At 40.9% G+C, this 18,433-nt stretch overlaps 2 protein-coding genes across 10 annotated transcripts in view; one reads left to right on the top strand and one right to left on the bottom strand.

The window, feature by feature from the left end:
- The window catches only part of LOC119875931, a 68,303-nt gene extending 60,345 nt beyond the window's left edge, over positions 1–7,958 (bottom strand). The window contains exons 1-2 of the mRNA XM_038525565.1: positions 7,833–7,958; positions 6,714–7,757 (exon numbers count right to left, since the gene is read on the bottom strand). Of these exons, the coding sequence (XP_038381493.1) occupies positions 6,714–7,757; positions 7,833–7,958 (1,170 nt within the window). The remainder of the gene's footprint in view (positions 1–6,713; positions 7,758–7,832) is intronic.
- Positions 7,111–16,963, top strand: LOC484590 (zinc finger protein 181). Of its 9 annotated transcripts, XM_038529389.1 has the most exons (6): positions 7,238–7,309; positions 7,670–7,751; positions 7,918–8,060; positions 13,230–13,350; positions 13,604–13,690; positions 14,739–16,963. In XM_038529389.1, the coding sequence occupies exons 3-6, from the start codon at positions 8,052–8,054 to the stop codon at positions 16,217–16,219; spliced, it is 1,698 nt and encodes a 565-aa protein (XP_038385317.1). In that variant the 5' UTR covers positions 7,238–7,309; positions 7,670–7,751; positions 7,918–8,051; the 3' UTR covers positions 16,220–16,963. The 9 variants fall into 9 exon arrangements, with proteins under 9 accessions (XP_038385322.1, XP_038385315.1, XP_038385321.1 ...); XM_038529394.1 differs by lacking the exons at positions 7,238–7,309; positions 7,670–7,751 and adding an exon at positions 7,111–7,235 and having other exon boundaries at positions 13,607–13,690; XM_038529387.1 differs by lacking the exons at positions 7,238–7,309; positions 7,670–7,751 and adding an exon at positions 7,111–7,235.
- The last annotated feature ends 1,470 nt before the right edge of the window (positions 16,964–18,433 follow it).

Here is an 18,433-nt window from a genome sequence, read left to right as displayed (position 1 = left end):
TACTTATATCAGACAAACTAGATTTTAAGCCAAAGTCTGCATTATATCATGATTAAGGATTCTGTCAAGAAGATCTAACAATTATAAATATTTATGCCTCCAACTTGGAAGCACCCAAATACATGAATTGATTTTTTTTAAAGATTTATTAATTCATGAGAGACACACAGAGAGATAGAGACATAGGCAGAGAGAGAAGCAGCCTCCCTGTGGGGAGCCTGATGTGGGACTCGATCCCAGGACCTGGGGATCACTGGGTCCAGACCAGAGCCAAAGGCAGACACTCAACCACTGAGCCACCCAGGCATCCTATATGAATTAATAATAAACATAAATTCATTGATAATAACACAATAATAGTAGGGGGCTTTAAACCCCCGCTACAGCAATAGACAGATTACCTAAGCATAAAATCAATAAGGAAACAATTTCATTGAATGACACACTGGACCAGATGAACATAACAGATTTACTCAGAAAATTTCATCCTAAAGCAGCAGAATACACAGTGTTTTCAAGTGCACATAGGACATTCTCTAGAACAGATCACATACTAGGTCACAAATTAGTCCTCAACAAATACAAGGTCAGACCATGAATATTTTCAGAACACAACGCTATGAAATTTGAAGTCATCCACAAAAAAAACTTGGGAAGACTACAAAAATATGGAGGTTAAAGAAAATCCTACCAAATAATGAATGGATCAATCAAGAAATTAAAGAAGAAATTATAAAGTACATGGAAACAAATGAAAATGAAAGTATGACCGTCCAAAACCTTTGGGATGCAGCAAAGGCAGTCCTAAGAGGGAAGTGTATAGCAACACAGGCATACCTCAAGAAGCAAGAAAAAATCTCAAATAAATAACCTAACTTAACCTAAAGGAGCTAACAGAACAGCAGGTAAAGCCTAAAGTCAGCAGAAAAGGGAAATAATAAAAATTAGAGCTTACATAAATGATACTGAAATAAAAAACCCCTGTAGAATAGATCAATGAAACCAAGAGCTGGTTCTTTGAAAAAATTAATAAAACTGATAAACCCCTATCCAGACTCATCAAAAAGAAATGGGAGAGGACCCAAATAAATAAAATCACAAATGAAGGAAAAGCTACTTGAGACCTAAAGACCTGTTTGAGAAGGTGGCAATGGAGCAAGGATCTGGATGACAAGAAAGAACAGCAGTGAAGTCATGAGGATGAAACTCCAGGCAGGAGGCTTGTTTAAAGGCTTGAAGGGGCATAAGCTTGGCTTATGAGAAGCAGAGAAGGCAGACCATTGAGTTCACATTTGTGTCTTTGTAAGCAAGGACAAGAATGGAAGGAGGCAGAGTCATACTAGGTCTGGAAGCCAACATAGAGTCTGGGTTATATTCTTTGGGAGATCAGAAGTCATTAAAAGACATTGTGAAATGAAATCCCATTTATGTAGTTTAAAAATCATCTGATTTGTGTATAGAGTGGACTGTATGGATGCAAGAGTGAAAGCATGGAGACCAGTTCAGCAGCCACAGCAGTGTTTCAGGTGAGAATTTGATATGAATAAACGAAGGCTGATATCCTATCACTTCAAGGCAGAAAACAACCCTGTCTGCTAGAATGGATGTGTTGAGAGGATAAGGGAGGACAATAGAAGAATAAAGAAGAAAAAGAATTTAAAAATCTGGATGTTCAGCTTTAGCGAATAGCTGGGTGGGGATTCTATTTATTAAATATTAAGAGCGTGAAAGACAGTGAATAAGGAGATAATCAAGACCTCTGGGTGGGCCTCAAGAAATATATGGAGTTTGAGTTGAGAATGAGCAACTAAAATGGGCTAGGGAAATAAAAAGCCAGGTATATGGACTGAGGGTTCTGGGGAGAGGCAAGGTTGGAGTACAGATAAAGACCTAGGAGTCATTTTTAAAAGAGGCTTTATAGAAATAGCCTGGGAAGATGGCAGAGGAGGGGGATCCTAAGCTCACCCCATCCCACAGATATACCTATATAACAGTCATACAAGAGTAACCCAGAAAACAAACTGAAAACTAGCATAACAAGCTCTATGATTAATTGTAGAGAGAAGGCTACATTGCAAAAGACAGGAAGGGTAGAGATGCCATCACAGGAGGAACACCACAAACAGGGAGAAGGGAAAGGAATAGACCCTCCACCAGGCACCCCAGACAGGGGGACCTGCCCTAGGAGGATATAAGATTTGGCTTTGAAAACCAGTGGGGCTTAATGCAAGTTTTTACAACCAGTGGTGCTTACCTTCAGGTACTTAAAAAATCAGCAGGCTTGGCTCTGTGAGAGGCCAGGCCATAAGAAACAGTCCTGCCTTTAAGAATCGGCATAACAGGGGGATCCCTGGGTGGCGCAGCGGTTTAGTGCCTGCCTTTGGCCCAGGGTGCAATCCTGGAGACCCGGGATCGAATCCCACGTCAGGCTCCCGGTGCATGGAGCCTGCTTCTCCTTCTGCCTGTGTCTCTGCCTCTCTCTCTCTCTGTGTGACTATCATAAATTAAAAAAAAAAAAAAAAAAAAAAAAAAAAAAAAAAAAAAAAGAATCGGCATAACAAACAACTCAGAGAGGGAGCATTGAAGCAGCAGTTGGAAAGGTGCCTGGGGCATATATACAGATTTATTTACTAATCTCAGAATATGCGCTGGAAGGGCAGGGATCTTTATGAGAATTCAACAAAAGACCTAATGGGCACTACTTTTCTCCTTGCCACCAGCCTAGATGCAGATACCCCAGACACCTGTGGGAACTAGTGAGAACAGTCACCACCTTGCTTGCTAAAACACCATGCCCTCAGTGCTCTCCTGCAAACACGCCCCATCTAACCAGCCCCACTCGCAAGGAGTCCCTCCAAAGTAACTCTGGTCAAGTCTCATCCTGCAAGGAGACCTGTTAATACCTTGCTAACACCATGTGCCATACCCCTACCTTCACTTGTGGATCTGGTCCATCCATTTCACTCTACTGGGCTTCTCTGGGCAGGAGTCCCTCCAAAGTAATGCCTGACCCATCTCATTCTCCAAGCAGCACTGACAGTGGCCAGCACCACTCCAAAGTGACTCTTGCCCTGAGGAGAGAAGATAACCACATACTATTCGATTGCAGCCTAGCAGTAGTAGGCTGAGGGCAAACATCTGATCTGACTGCCAGCACTGTCCACCAACAAAAACTTCACAGGGGGTATCACAAAGAGAGAGCCCTGAAGTTTGGGGTCACTGTAACCTCAACAGACAGATTAGGGCCAGACCCTGGGTCTGACTTCAGGTCCCACTCAGAGTATAATGCAGGGACAGCACCATATAGTTCCATGTGATCCTAGTTCTGGCAGACAGGTTGAGAGCAGGCCCAACTACAAGTCCAAGGCAGCCCCCAGACTGGCCCCATAGAGCATAGGACCAAATCCTACCACAGCAAAGAGAGCCATTCCAGATGACTGGACTGAAGGCAAATGTGGCTCAACCACATTAGAGTGTGTGCAACGCATAGAAGACACCCTGAAGGGACGCTTAGGTGGTTCAGCGGTTCAGTACTTGCCTTAGGCCCAGGGTGTGATCCTGGAGTTCTGGGATCAAATCCCACATCAGGCTCCCTGAATGGAGCCTGCTTCTCCCTTTGCCTGTGTCTCTGCCTCTCTTTCTCTGTATCTCTATGAATAAATAAATAAAATCTTAAAAAAAAAAAAAAAAAAAAAAAAGAGGTAGAGAAAGGGAAACCCCATGAAGTTACTGGCTGGTTTTTCAGCAGAAATGTTGCAGGCCAGAAGAGAGTGCATGATATATTCAAAGTGCTGAAAGGAAAAAGTCTGAAACCAAAAGACTATTGTTCAAACTAGAAAGACATATAAAGAGTTCCCAGACAAACCACAAGCCAGCTTTAATAGAAATGTTAAAGGGAATTCTTTGAATAGAAAGGAGAGGCCATAATCAGGAGTATAAAAAATTATGAAAGGAAAAAATTTACACATATGTACAAACATAATAAAACTAGAAGATAAAACCACTTATAAACCACTAATAAGAGATGCCTGGGTGGCTCAGTGGTTGAGCATCTGCCTTTGGATCAGGGTGTGATCCCAGGGCCCTGGGATTGAGTCCCACATGGGGCTCCCTGCAGGGAGCCTGCTTCTTCCTCAGCCTAGGTCTCTGCCTAGGCTGTATCTCTCATGAATAAGTTAAATAAAATCTTTTTAAAAAATTGTAAAAACCACTTATAAAACCAGTATGAAGGTTAAGTACAAAAGCAGTAAAGTCAATTATATCTATAAAAATCAGTTAAGGGATTCACAAAATAAAACATGTAACGTATGTTATCATATACAGAAAATGTTGCGGGAGGGTGGGTAAAAATCTAGTGTTCTTAGAATGGGTTCAAATTTAAGCGATCATCAGTCTAATATATACCGTTATGTGCATAGGATGTTATATGCAAACCTAAAACTACAAATCAAAAACCTATAATAGATATGTAAAAAATAAAGAGAAAGGAATCCCAGAATATCTTAAAGAAAGCCATCAAACCACAAGGGAAGAGAGCAAGAGAAGAAATAAGGAACACAGAATTACAAAAACAACCCTAAAACAAGTAACAAAATGCCAATAAGTAATACCATTCAATAATTACTCTGAATGTACATGGATTAAATGTTCCAATCAAAAGACACTGGGTAACTGAATGGATAAAAAAAGCAAGACTCATTTATATGCTGTCTATAGGTGACTCACTTCAGTCCTAAAGACAAATGCAGATTGAAAGGGATGGAAAAACACTGACCATGTAAATGGAAGCAAAAAGAAAGCAGGAGTAGCAATATTTCTATCAGATAAAATAGACTTTAAAACAAAGGCTGTATCAAGAGATGAAGAAGGACATGCTACGTATTGATAAAGGGAACAATCCAACAAGAAGATATAACAATTGTAAATATTTACACACCCAACATAAGACCACTGAAGTACATAATGCAACTACTAACAGACGTAAAGGAATAAATTGATAATAGGATGCCTGGGTGGCTCAGCCGTCAAGAATCTGCCATTGGCCCAGGGTGTGATCCTGGAGTCCCAGGATTGAGTCCCGCATCCGGCTCCCTGCATGGAGCCTGCCTCTCTCTCTCTCATGAATAAACAAACAAAATCTTAAAAAAAAAAAAAAAAAAAAAAAAGGAATAAAAGTAGGGGACTTTACTACCACACTTACTTTGAATGACATATTGGACTGGATGGACCTAAACAAATATATTCAGAACATTCCATCCAAAAAACAGTGGAATATATGATCTTTACAAGTCCCATGGAACATTCTCCAAAACAGATCACACGTTAGGCCACAAAATAAGTCTCAGTACATTCAAAAGGACTGAAATCATATCATACATCTTTTCTGACCACAAAAGTATGAAACTAGTAATCAACCATAAAAAACCCCCCTGGAATTTTTGGTATGTACCTGGAGGTTAAGTAACATGCTACTAAACAATGAATGAGTCGATCAAAAAATCAAAGAGGAAATTAAAAAATACATGGAGACAAATGAAAACAAAAACACAATAGTCTCAAATCTTTGGGACACAGCAAAAGTTGTTCTAAGAGAGAAGATTAAATAATATAGGCATATCTCAAGACACAAGAAAAATCTCAAATAATCTAATCTTACATCTAAAGTAGAACTAGAAAAAGAACAAGCAAGGCCCAAAGCCAGTAGAAGGAAAGAAATAATAAAGATTAGAACAGAAATAAATGAAAAATACCACTGAGCCACCGGGGCTGCCCTAATGTCCTAGTCTCTACACTCCTTTAAAATCTTGCATTTTTCTTATAGCTTGCATTTTAACATCAAAAAGGCCTTTGCTCTAAAAGAACAGTGACCAAAAGATATGCAATTCTCAGAGAAGGAATTATCAAAGCCAAAAGACACATGGAAAGATTCTCAATCTTATTTAACCACAAAAGAACTGCAAATTTAAGCCACACTGAGCCACGATTTCACATTTAGCAGATTGGCAAAATTTGAAAATATCACAAAATCAAGTAATAACTGGCAACCAAAATAACTATGAACTCGGCATCCCGGGTGGCTCAGCGGTTGAGCGCCTGCCTTCAGCCCAGGGCGTGACCCCGGAGTCCCAGGATCGAGTCCCAGGTCGGACTCCCTGCATGGAGCCTGCTTCTCCCTCTGCCTGTGTCTCTGCCTCTTTCTCTCTGTGTCTCTCATGAATAAATAAATAAAATCTTAAAAAACAACAACTATAAACTATGGTACGAGGGCAAATTGGCACAATTTTCGACAACAATTTGTCATTGCACAATGAAGGCGTGGATGGGAATACGCTTTGCATTTGCAGACTACTCTTGCTCCAGGAGTTCAATACCACGGCCGCGAGAGATTTGCCAAGGTGGAAGCACTGTCTAGTGGATCTTAACGCACCTAAGCACTTGACATATACAAGAAAATTCACATAGTATAATTCCAAAATAAGCAAAATTAAAATGAAATGATTAATTATATGTAAAATTAAATAAAAAAAAAAAGTAAAGGAGACAACCCCAATATACACCTGCAGCAGGCCGCTTTGGTCTCCGTCCAAGTACGTCCAGGGCGCGTCTGGGTGGGGCTTGGGGGAGGGGCGCGAGGACGCGCTTCTGGGGACCGAAGTGGGGCAGGCCCCGCGGGTTACGGGGGCAGGTAAAGCCTTTTCCCTTAAAGCACTTACCTGAGGCCGCCACTGCTGAGACCTGTACACCAGACGGCGGCAGTCAACAGCCGTGACGCGGCCGCACGAATGTCCAGGGAGTGTCGTTTGTCCGCTGACAACTGTTGCCATGACAGCCAGGACACAGGGCGTTTTAGGGACCACAGTCCCGGGCAGGCGGGCGTCAAACGCCCAAGGCCCCCAAGAGCTGCCGAGGAGCGGCCCAGGGCGCAGCACCGAGACCTTCGGCTGGAGCACGCCCACCCGGGGACGGCCCACGGCCCCGCAGGAGGGCGTACGCGCCAGCTGACCCGCGACCCGGAAGGTCTTCGCGGCCGCATCACTTTCTGGGAAGTGTAGTTTCGTGCCCTGGGCGCCCCTGTACCTAAGAAGCAAGCGTAGGCCGGCCCTGCCGTCCTCTTGACGCTCGGCGTGCGCGTCCTCGTGAAGGCGCATGCGCCTTCCTCTCCCGTCGCCCAAAGCGCGCGCGAACGCGCAGCCTTCTGGGAAGTGTGGTTTTACGGGGCGACGTGCGAGGCGCAGGTAACTGGTCGCGGAGACGGAGGGAGCTGGGAAATGTCGCTCCGGTGCGGGCTCCGACCTCCGTCCGCCTCGCGGTAATCTCAGGCAGGCGGCGGAATTCCCCCCGGGTAGCGCCGTCCTCCCGACGGCGGCGGGCGCGGTCTCTCTCTCCGCGGTCTCGCGTGTCAAGTACGCGGAGGGGCGGGCTCGGGATCCCCGGGGCCCGGGCTTCAGGGCCAGGGAGGGCCCGCCGGGGACTGAGGCAAGTGTGGGTCCCGGCAGGGCCTTGGCTCCCTGGGCCCGTCCGCCCGGTAAAAGGGGTGTCGCTTTGCGGCGTGCGCACCCAAAGAGAACCCGGTCCGCGGTGGTTCTTGGGCGATCCAGTCTCGAGCGCGACGCTCTTGCCTTGGTGCAGCCTTCCACAGACTGGCCGAGTGTGTGTTCCCATCGTTTAGGAAAGGAACGCGGCGTCTGTGAATGTCTGCCATGCGTAGTTGCGAAGACCGGACGAGCTCGTAACGTTATTACTGCTGTTTTGTGAGTCTGTCTCAAAAAAAAAAAAAAAAAAAAAGAAAAGAAAAAAAGAATGTCGTAGTCGGTTTCACACGCCGCTGGCACCTGGTGAACGTGCGGCGGTGAATGTGCTGGTTCCGGGGGAGAATGCAGCCCTAGCAGGTGATTCCCGGTGTGCTTTTCCTTGCAGATGTGTCCCAGCGCTGCAGGATAAGCCTCATTTCTTTTCATGGCTCCTTTTTGTGTGTGTTCTTGATCTGCCTTCTCAGGACACTACTCTTCTTTAAGACAAGAGCCTGGGAAGGAGGACTGTGTTGACAAGTCATGTTCCAGGTAAGTCGTCGGTGTCCCCCCCCCCGGATCTTCCCGAAACACCTTAGCAGGACTCTTGAATGTTTGCTTTGCGTCTCTTGCTGGTTCCTATGCGTTTAGGGACCGAATGGATGATTCCTCTCACTGTAGCAAAGAATGCAGCCCCCAGAAGAGCTCCAAAGTGCTGTCTCCTCTCATTGCTCCTGTCTTCTACCATTTTTCTGCTCCAAGTCTCTGTAGAAGTTTGAGCAAAATTGTTGTTTTTATTACAATTCAAAAATTCAGGTTTGGAATTTTGGGTTATTTGCTTTCTGGTTGTCAAAGCGGCATTTTGTGGTCTCAGTCAGTGGTAGATCAATCCTTTCAGTTGTTCAAGTCACGAGCTATTTGGAGTCCTCTTCGATTCTTTCCTTTCTCTTATGACTTACATTCAGACACTCTAGTTGGATCTAACATACAGGATATACACAGAATCCGACCAACGGTTACACCGTCACAGCCACCACCACTGTCACCATCCTGTCGTTCCTCAGCTTAAAATTCTTCCTTTGGGCAGCCCAGGTGGCTCAGCGGTTTAGCACCGCCTTCAGCCCAGGGCCTGATCCTGGAGACCTGGAATCGAGTCCCACATCGGGCTCCCTGCATGGAGCCTGCTTGCTTCTCCCTCTGCTTGTGTCTCTGCCCCTGTCTCTCTCTCTGTGTCTCTCATGAATAAATAAATAAATAAATAAAATCTTTAAAAAAATAAATAAAATAAAATTCTTCCTTTGCTCTAACTCAGACGTTAGAGTTCTACAGTGACTTAAGCTTTGTGCAATTAGGATTTTACCTCTCTGATCTCATCTTCCATGTCCCCTTGTTCCCTGTGAGCTCTAGCCACTGGCTACTGCTACCAGGCCTTGGAAATTGCTGTACCCTCTGCTTGGAACAGTCTTCCCCCAGATCGGTACAAGCTTGCATTCTTTCCTCCTTCACATCTTTGCTCTGTGGTTACTTTCTCAGTAAAGCTTCCCTGCAGTCAACTTTTTCTAACAATCCCTTCTCTTCCTCACTACTTTGTTGTTTTCCGCAGTGATTATCACTCACTAGATAATACACTCTGTTTAATAAACAGAGTTGTCATTGTTCATGTTTTCCTTCTGGGAGGGATTTTTTTTTTTCTTTTTTGTTGACTGTTTTCAGTACCCAGAGTGGTATCTGGTACAAAACAGATGCTTAGTAAATAGTTGTTGACTGAATAAGCTTTGAAGAAATGGTGGGTAGAATCATGGGGTGGAAGGTGAAGCATGCACAGAAGGCACTAGTGGCATATGTGCATGTTGGGCAGAGTCTGGTTTCCTGGGAATATTACATAACTAGAATTGAAAAACTTTTTTTTTTTAAGTAAAAACTAAAGTGAACTAGTTCCCAAAATCATTCATTGATTCATTTTTTTAAAAGATATATTTATTTAATTTAGAGAGAGAAAGAGCATGAGTGAGAGTGGGGCAGCAAGGGGCAGAAGGAGAGGAAGGGAGAGGAAGAGAGAGAATCTCAAGGAGCCTCCTCACTGAGTGTGGAGCCTGAGCAGGTCTCTATCCCAGGACTCTGAAATCATGACCTGAGCCAAAATCAGGAGTTGGATGCTTAACCGACTGAGCTATCCAAATGCCCTTGATTCATTTTGTAGACCCTTATGAAGTACCTGTTAGGAAGAATCATACATGGGTTTGAGTGTACACTGACGTGTAGGACTTTATGATGTAGGGCAATACTGAGAGATCTTTCTATAGTGGTGGAGGTGTTCTTTATGTGTGCTGTCCAGTATGGTAGCCACCAGCTCCATATGATTTGAGTCCTTGAACCATGACTAAAGTGACCCAGGAACTGAATTTTAAATCTTTTAAAATTTTTATTGATTTAAACTTATATAGCCAAATGTGGCTACTGAGTGACTTTATTGAGCAGTACAGGGCTGGTAGAAAAGTAAGAAAGCATAAGAAATTAAGATAAGTGCTGGGGCAAATATCCTAAATTCTTCTGGGGACAAAGATGAATGAACATCCCAGGTTGCCCACGCATTGAAGGGGAAGAAAGAGTTGACACATCCCTGGGGAAGCAAGGCTGGAACTGGTTTTGGTGGCCCATGGAACCAGGGAGGCAGAGATAGAAGTGAAGTTACACTAAACTCTGAAGGAACACCTTACGTATAGGTAGAGTAAGAAAAAAAAGAGAATCTTTTAGGGAACTGGAAACATTTTCTAAAGGGGTGGTTCTCAAACAGGGGTGATTTTGTCCCTCTTAGCCCTATCCATAGGGGACATTTGATAATGTCTGGAGACATTTTTGGTTGTCACACCCTGGGCAGGGGGAGGGCGGAATTGGCTACTAGTGTCTAATGGGTAGAGGCTAAGAATGCTACTAACTACACATTCTACAAGGCACAGGGACAGCTCCCACAACAAAGAATTAACTAACTTAAAATGTCAGTAGTGCCAAGGTTAAGAAGCCCTGATCTAAGTAAAGAACAAAGGGTATCTATTAATCAGATTACATGAGTTTTCTTTTTTAGACTTAAAATACAATGATGTTCATCAATATGTGTTCAAAACTGAAAATATGAAATATCTTTGCATTGGTGGAGTAAAATATAGTGTCATGCATTAACTTAATACTGATTTTTAAAAGAAGATTGATTGATTGATTTTAGAGAGAGAGTATGCATGCACGGGAGGGGAGGGGCAGAGGGAGAAGGCAAGAGCAAATCCCAAGCAGGCTCCCCACTGGGTGTGCAGCCTGATGTGTGTGGGGATCAATCTCACCAATCTGAGATCATGACCTGAGCTGAAGTCAAGAGTTGGATGCTTAGCCAACTGAGCCACCCAGGCACCCCTTAGTATTGATTTTTATTTTTTTTATTTTTTATTTTTTATTTTTTATTTTTTATTTATTTATTTATTTATTTATTTATTTATTTATTTATTTATTTATTTATGATAGTCACACACAGAGAGAGAGGCAGAGACACAGGCAGAGGGAGAAGTAGGCTCCATGCACCGGGAACCTGATGTGGGATTCGATCCCGGGTCTCCAGGATTGCACCCTGGGCCAAAGGCAGGCGCCAAACTGCTGCGCCACCCAGGGATCCCTGATTTTTAAATTTGATTTATCAAAGTGGGATTTGTAAAAACCAATCATTTGAAACCATTGCAGAAAGTAGGAAAAGATGGGAAACTTTGAAATTCATATAAGGCTACCATAACCTTAATACCTGGGTAAGAGTAAATACAAATGGAAAAAGGAATTTTCCCTGATGCCGAAAGGGAAGAACCCCCTCCCCCTTTTATTAGAATATTTCCTTTGAGGAAAACTTGTAACTGTAAACATGTTCTCCGTCCCTTTGAGATGCTTGTGAATCTTTTTCAAAGCTAAATAAGGCTCTGCCAATTTTTCAGGGCAGTAAAGTCTTTCTTAAGGCTTTGGAGCCATCTCTTTGAAATGAAAATATGAAGGACGCTGCACCTCTATCTCCCTGTCTGTGTGGGAGCTTAGCCTAGGCTCCTGGCTTCCAAGTTCTAACTACTCATTTGTCATACAGATGGGCGAAGTTTTATTTTTCTTGGGGCAAAAGCAATTAACACTACTGGCCACTCCAATTACCAGGAGAATTTAGGATTAAATGTATTAGCAAATGATGATGCCTAGTCCGCCTACTTGAGGACAAGTTATTATTTATTTTTAAAACATCTATGTAGTGGGTTATACATGCCTGGTTTTATAAGGGTGGGATTTCTTTCTGTCCTTGCATTCTCATTAGTGATTGCCTATGAAGTGTGTTACAGTCCACTGTAATGCTTATTCAGTAGTAAAACTGTTCTCTTTTTGACATTGTGGAGAGGATTTTCTGCTTGGCAGATTCTTAATAGTTTCCCAACACCTCACAAAGGTAAATTCCCTTTTTATGTATTTATTTATTTTAAAGATTTTATTTATTTATTCATGAGAGAGACACACAGGAAGAGACATAGACAGAGGGAGAAGCAGGCTTCCTGTAGGGAACCTGACGCGGAACTTGATCTCAGGACCCCCAGGATCACGACCTGAGCCCAAGGCAGACATTCAACCACTGAGCCACCCAGGTGCCCTAAATTCCCTCTTTAAAACCAAAAACCAATATCGCTAATGAACATACATGCAAAATATCCAAATAAAGTAATAGAATATTGAATCAACCACTCTTGGAATGAAAAATTTATCACAGCCAATGTCTGTTTCACCAATGAAAGATAATAATAATGCCATTTAAATGCCTACGTTTTTTGTATATATTATTAATTCGACTAACAAACTATTACTGTACGTTTAAGCTGTTTCTAAAGTTTTGCTATTTTAAATAATATCATGAGTTGGTACTATTGCCTTAGAATATTTTTCTTGAAATGTGTCCTCTAATTATTTGCCCTACTTTAAGGTCCAATTCAGGGACTGCCTATGGCATGAAACTATTTTAGTCCTCTTGCCCAGGAGTCTCAAATGATTTTAATTATAGATTATCAATACAAGGTTTAATTATATACCATAAATGGTTTTTGTTTATTAATTTAGTTATGTATGTAGGACCTGGGTGGCTTGGTCAGTTGTGTCTGCCTTCTGCTCAGGTCATGATCCCGGTGGGATCATGCCTCGCGATCGGCTCCCTGCTCACTGGGTGGGCCTGCTTCTCCCTTTCCCTTTGCCACCCTGGCTTGTGCTCTCCCTCTCACTCTCTGTCTCAAATAAAATCTTAAAAATAAATAAGTTCTATATGTGTCTGTATTTAAAAGTGTCTTTTCTGAATTTATTGGATCATTTTTTCAGCCTTAGTGGATCATCATTTTTTATTTACTCATCATGTAAACTATAAAAAACACAAATAAGCACTTGGCTATATACTGTCAAATGTTGAACGCTGCTTTTTAAAAATTTTAGAATTCTTCCTTTGACAGAATTAACTCTCCTGAAGCAAAGTGCTTGTATTTGTCTTTTACTGTTATAAAACAATGCCAAACATGTAATCATCCAATTACTACTTAACTTAGATCAGATTCCTGATCATTGCCGCAACTACTGAATCTTATTCCCTTTCTTCTATAGCCAGGGTAATTTTACCCCTTAACCAGTGACAGAAGTGGCCTTGGCTGTGATTGAGCCTAAATATGTTTGCTATTTCAGGTGACATTTAGTGATGTGGCCATAGACTTCTCTCATGAAGAGTGGGGATGGCTAGATTCTGCTCAGAGGGATTTATACAAGGATGTGATGGTCCAGAATTATGAGAACCTGGTTTCTGTAGGTAAGCATATCTCCCTCTTCACCCCAATGAGGGAAATCTTCTGTTACTCAGAATTGCTAGAAGTTCTCTTGAGTAAATGGCTGAAATTTTATTTCATGTTCCCAAGGATGTGTAGAGTTCTTTGTGCCCTCCCTGAAGCTCGTCTTCCCATTTCAGTGACCATCCTTCAAAACTGCCTTTGGTTCCTTTTATGACGGTGGCCTCTCCTCCATGAGGACCACAGTTTAAACAGGTTCTATATTTTTCCTGTAAGCAGGTCTTTCCATACCTAAGCCATATTTGATCAGTTTACTGGAGGATGGGAAAGAACCTTGGATGGTGGAGAAAAAAACGTCAAAAGGTATGTTTCCAGATAAGTCATGGAGAATCAGGCAAGAGAGGTCTTTGTTAAACATCCTTGTAGAAAGTATGGAGGTATTTTAGGATATTTTAGGGATACTGTCTTCAGAGATTGCAAATGTCACAAAGTGAGGGATCCTTACTTAGATTTTATTTATTTTTTTTTTTATTTTATTTTATTTTTTTTTAATTTTTTTTTCTTACTTAGATTTTAAAACAGCCATTTTTCCATCCCAAATTATTATCTTTATTTATTATGTTATCTGATCAAAAGTGAAGGTTTTTGCCATCATAATAATTCAAATTGTTATTTTATTTGAAACAAAATAAAGTTGTTCTTTTTAAGACCACCTAGGGAAAAATATACCAATGATTTTAGGTGAAGAAAGGCTGTCAGAAGGGAAATTACTTTTCCCCTAAAACTGAGCTTCAGAGATCACATGTGAACATAAGTGTTAGAGGAAATAAAGAATGTATAAAAAGATTTCTAGGAACAATCTTTCCTAGTGTCCAGTACATAATATGATTTTACACAGACCCTACACAAAGCCTAATAAATCTTTCTGAGGTGATAAAGAATATTGTGTTCATTGTTAACTTTTTAATGTACTTACTACTATAAAAATTGTGCATTTTAAGCATGCTAATCTGACAGCACATTGAGATTAATTGAAGGTTGGAGAACCAAGGCTGTGAGACAAAAGGTGGTCTTTTACATAAATGTAGGTACAGAGTAGAACGTTGGGTTGGAATCCAGAATACCTGTGTGGTATTTTTCTGATAGTATCATTTTTATTCCACGTATTGATTGCCTGTATTTAACTCACTTCCCTTATTACACTCTGTTTCCATCTTTGTGAGCTGTCTCTATTCTCTGCTCCATTTGAACTTTGTTCAGAAATTATTGAATATATGAGAATTGTCAGTCATGTACTTTTTGGGGGTGGAGATGTGCTCTATTTTTTTTTTAAATTGCTTTTTCTTACCATAGAAGTTTCTTTTCAAGAAGTACAGAAAAAGCAGTGTTTTGCTTTCTTGATATATTTCAGATTGGGAATCAAGATGGGAAAACAAGGAATTACTAATGAAGGAGGATATTTATGATGAAGATTCACCCCAAATGGTAAAAATAGAAAAAGCTATAAAACAGAGTCATGAATTTTCAGATTTTAACAACGACTGGGAATATATAGATGGGACGCATGAAAATCAGGTAGAACATTTCAGACCAGTGACCCTCACCTTTAGAGAAAGTGCCACTGGGGAAAGTGTTTACAAATACGATACATTTAGAAGCATCTTCCATTTAAAGTCTATTCTTTCTGAACCACAGAGAATTTCTGCTGAAGGGAAATCACATAAACATGATATATTTAAGAAGAGCTTACCAAAAAGATCTGTTACAAAAAATGAGGAGATCAGTGGTGGTGAAAAGAAACTTTTGAATTCTAAAGAAAGTATGGCAGCTTTCAGCCAGAGCAAATCTCTTACCCTTGATGAGACTTATAATAGAGAAAAAGTCTATACATGCAACGAATGTGGGAAAGCCTTTGGCAAACAATCAATCCTTAATCGCCATTGGAGAATTCATACAGGAGAGAAACCATATGAATGTCATGAATGTGGAAAGACTTTTAGCCATGGCTCATCCCTAACTCGACATCAGATAAGTCACAGTGGAGAGAAACCTTACAAATGTATCGAATGTGGGAAGGCCTTTAGCCATGTGTCCTCACTTACTAATCATCAGAGTACTCACACTGGAGAGAAACCATATGAATGTATGAACTGTGGAAAGTCATTTAGTCGTGTTTCACATCTCATTGAACATCTGAGAATTCATACACAAGAAAAACTGTATGAGTGTCGAATATGTGAGAAAGCCTTCATTCATAGGTCATCTCTCATTCACCATCAGAAAATTCATACTGGAGAGAAACCTTATGAATGTAGTGAATGTGGAAAAGCCTTTTGCTGTAGTTCACACCTTACTCGACATCAAAGAATTCACACTATAGAGAAACAATTCGAATGTAACAAATGTCTCAAAGTCTTTAGCAGCTTATCATTTCTTATTCAGCATCAGAGTATTCATAATGAAGAAAAACCTTTTGAATGTCAAAAATGCAGGAAATCCTTCAACCAGCCAGAATCCCTGAATATGCATTTAAGGAATCACTCTCGATTGAAACCGTATGAATGCAGCATTTGTGGGAAAGCCTTCAGTCATAGGTCATCCTTGCTTCAACATCACAGAATTCACACTGGAGAGAAGCCCTATGAATGTATTAAATGTGGGAAGACTTTCAGCTGTAGTTCAAATCTTACTGTACATCAGAGAATTCATACTGGAGAAAAGCCATATAAATGTAACGAATGTGGGAAAGCTTTTAGCAAAGGCTCAAATCTTACTGCCCATCAGAGAATACATAATGGAGGTAAACCCAGTAGTGCACTAAGTGTAGAAAAGTCTCTAGGCCACGTGAATCATTATACATGTGAAAAATCATACAAGAGAGAAACTGTATGAATGCAATATTTGTCATAATACACTTCAGCCATAGATCTTTCCTGAAAATTTATACTGGAAAAAAGAATGTAATGAATATGGGAAGGTCTTTAGCCAGTGGTACAAGCCTTACTGTCCATCACAGTTCATACTGTAGAGAGAACATTTGTTGCCTTCATAGGAAAGTCTTTAGCCCATATTAATCCCTTAATTGGCATAAGTAAATCCACACTGGAGAAAAACCCAATATGTGTAACATGGGAAAGACAGGCAATATGCATCTCTTCTTGAATACACACAGGAGAGAAGGAAAACGAATATAAAAACTGTGGGAAGTCTCAGTTAAAGTGTATCCCTTATTCTATATCATCTCACACTGGAGAGAGCTCTAGGAGAAATGTAGCAAACCATTCACTAAGAGTTCTTATCTTGCTAGACATCAGAAGATTAATGCTAGAACAGCATGAAGGATGTAGGAATTATGTGTAAATCTTTCTTTGCAATAATGCCGTTTGTAAGCAGTTCTACAGGAGAGCAAATGAGTAGATTATAAATGAATATGCCTTTCTGATAGCAGTAAGCATGCAATTTTACTCAAGTCCTACATAGAAGTTTTGTTAGCTAATGGGCATGTAAAGATATTTAGTCAACCAGTGGATCCAAAAAATGTTTTTAAAGTTAAAAATTAAAGCTGCAAAAGAAGTAAAAGGTGGTGTGAATAAAGTTTTTGATCTCTAATAAAACCAATTTGTATATAATACCCTCTCACTGTGACACTGATACTTCTTGCAAAATTTCCTACTTTCTTCTTGAAGAATTAAGCCTTACTGGGGCACCTGGGTGGCTCAGTGGTTGAGTGTCTGCCTTTGGCTCAGGTCGTGATCCCGGGGTCCTGGGATCAAGTCCCGCATCAGGTTCCCGCAGGGAGCCTGCTTCTCCCTCTGCCTATGTCTCTGCCTCTCTCTCTCTCTGTTTCTCTCATGAAAAAAAATAAATAAATAAAATCTTAAAAAAAAAAAAAGAATTAAGCTTTACTATATCCTTTAGTGGGAGACTAAGGTAGAGAAAAATGGCCTGATCTGTGTTCTAAGAATACCATTATTTTGGTGTCTGTTTCACACATTTTATTTTATTTTATTTATTTATTTTTTTTTTTTTGTTTTTTTTTTTGTTTCACACATTTTAATTTTTACAAGTGCAGTGAGAACATAACCAAGGAAAAGAGATAAGAGCAGGCTTAATGGTGGATGTGCTTTGCAATCTGAATCCTAAAGGGTGAGTACTAATTGCATAGCTCTGTGCAGGCACATGCACTCTGGGAGTCATTCTAGGCAAAGTGCACAGCTTGTTCTGTCACGTTTGTTGCATCTGGACTCCATGATCTTGTGTCTAGTGTCAAGTTTTGTGGCTTTGAGCTATTACCGCTGGCATCATTACTGGTAACAGCAACAGTTACCTCTCCAAGCTGGATTATAGTTAAGAGAGTTTACATTGAAATAAATCCAGTGATTATTATTATTTTTCCTCCAGCCTGCCTACCAATTTTGAAAATAGTTACTTGTAATAGATGTCTTTTTGAAATACTTAAGACCTTTTATTTTCTATACCAAACCCTGACAGATAATTATGGTTTGTAAAGAGGCTGGCTTCAAATAGTCTTAAGTTTTAGATAAATTGAATAATCTTGCTGGCTCCATGGTTTCCTGTCTGTGACTAGGAAAGTGAAACATAACAACGATTAGAACTGTCTGGATGGACACTTGGAAGTAAAGGGCACTTATATAGCTTATATTTCAGGTTATGTTTTCTGGCATTTGATGTTGTAAGTAAATTATCTTAAAAAGGAATTATATCACTGATATAATTCTGATGTGGAATGAGTGATTAGGTTTCCAACTTTAGACAAAATAGTCTGTTCTCATACATGAGCTAACTTAACTGAAAACCAGGAGGTAAAGCACATTCCATAGCAAGGTAGTGAGTTTGGAATGGGATGGTGAATTTTTAAAAAGGGATTTATCCTTCCTTTGATTTAGTTTTATTAATAAGTTTTGGAAATTCTGCAGAATGTTGAAGGATCTTTGAGAGACAAGGAAGCATGGCATGGTATCAATTAAGAACTGGGGACGCCTGGGTGGCTTAGCGGTTGAGCATCTGCCTTTGGCTCAGGATGTGATCTTGGATTCCTGGGATTGAGTCCTGCATCGGGCTCCTTGCATGGAGCCTGCTTCTCCT

The sequence above is a fragment of the Canis lupus genome, chromosome 1 (assembly GCF_011100685.1).
Source record: "Canis lupus familiaris isolate Mischka breed German Shepherd chromosome 1, alternate assembly UU_Cfam_GSD_1.0, whole genome shotgun sequence".
In the NCBI taxonomy this organism is placed as follows: domain Eukaryota; kingdom Metazoa; phylum Chordata; class Mammalia; order Carnivora; family Canidae; genus Canis; species Canis lupus.
Note: the sequence above shows the minus strand (reverse complement) of the source record. Positions and strands in the feature narration are given on the sequence as shown.

Coding starts and splice junctions, on each gene's coding strand:
- LOC484590 (XM_038529387.1), top strand. Junction 13,351..13,603: donor TGAGAACCTGGTTTCTGTAG/GTAAGCATATCT, acceptor TTTTCCTGTAAG/CAGGTCTTTCCATACCTAAG. Junction 13,691..14,738: donor GGAGAAAAAAACGTCAAAAG/GTATGTTTCCAG, acceptor GATATATTTCAG/ATTGGGAATCAAGATGGGAA.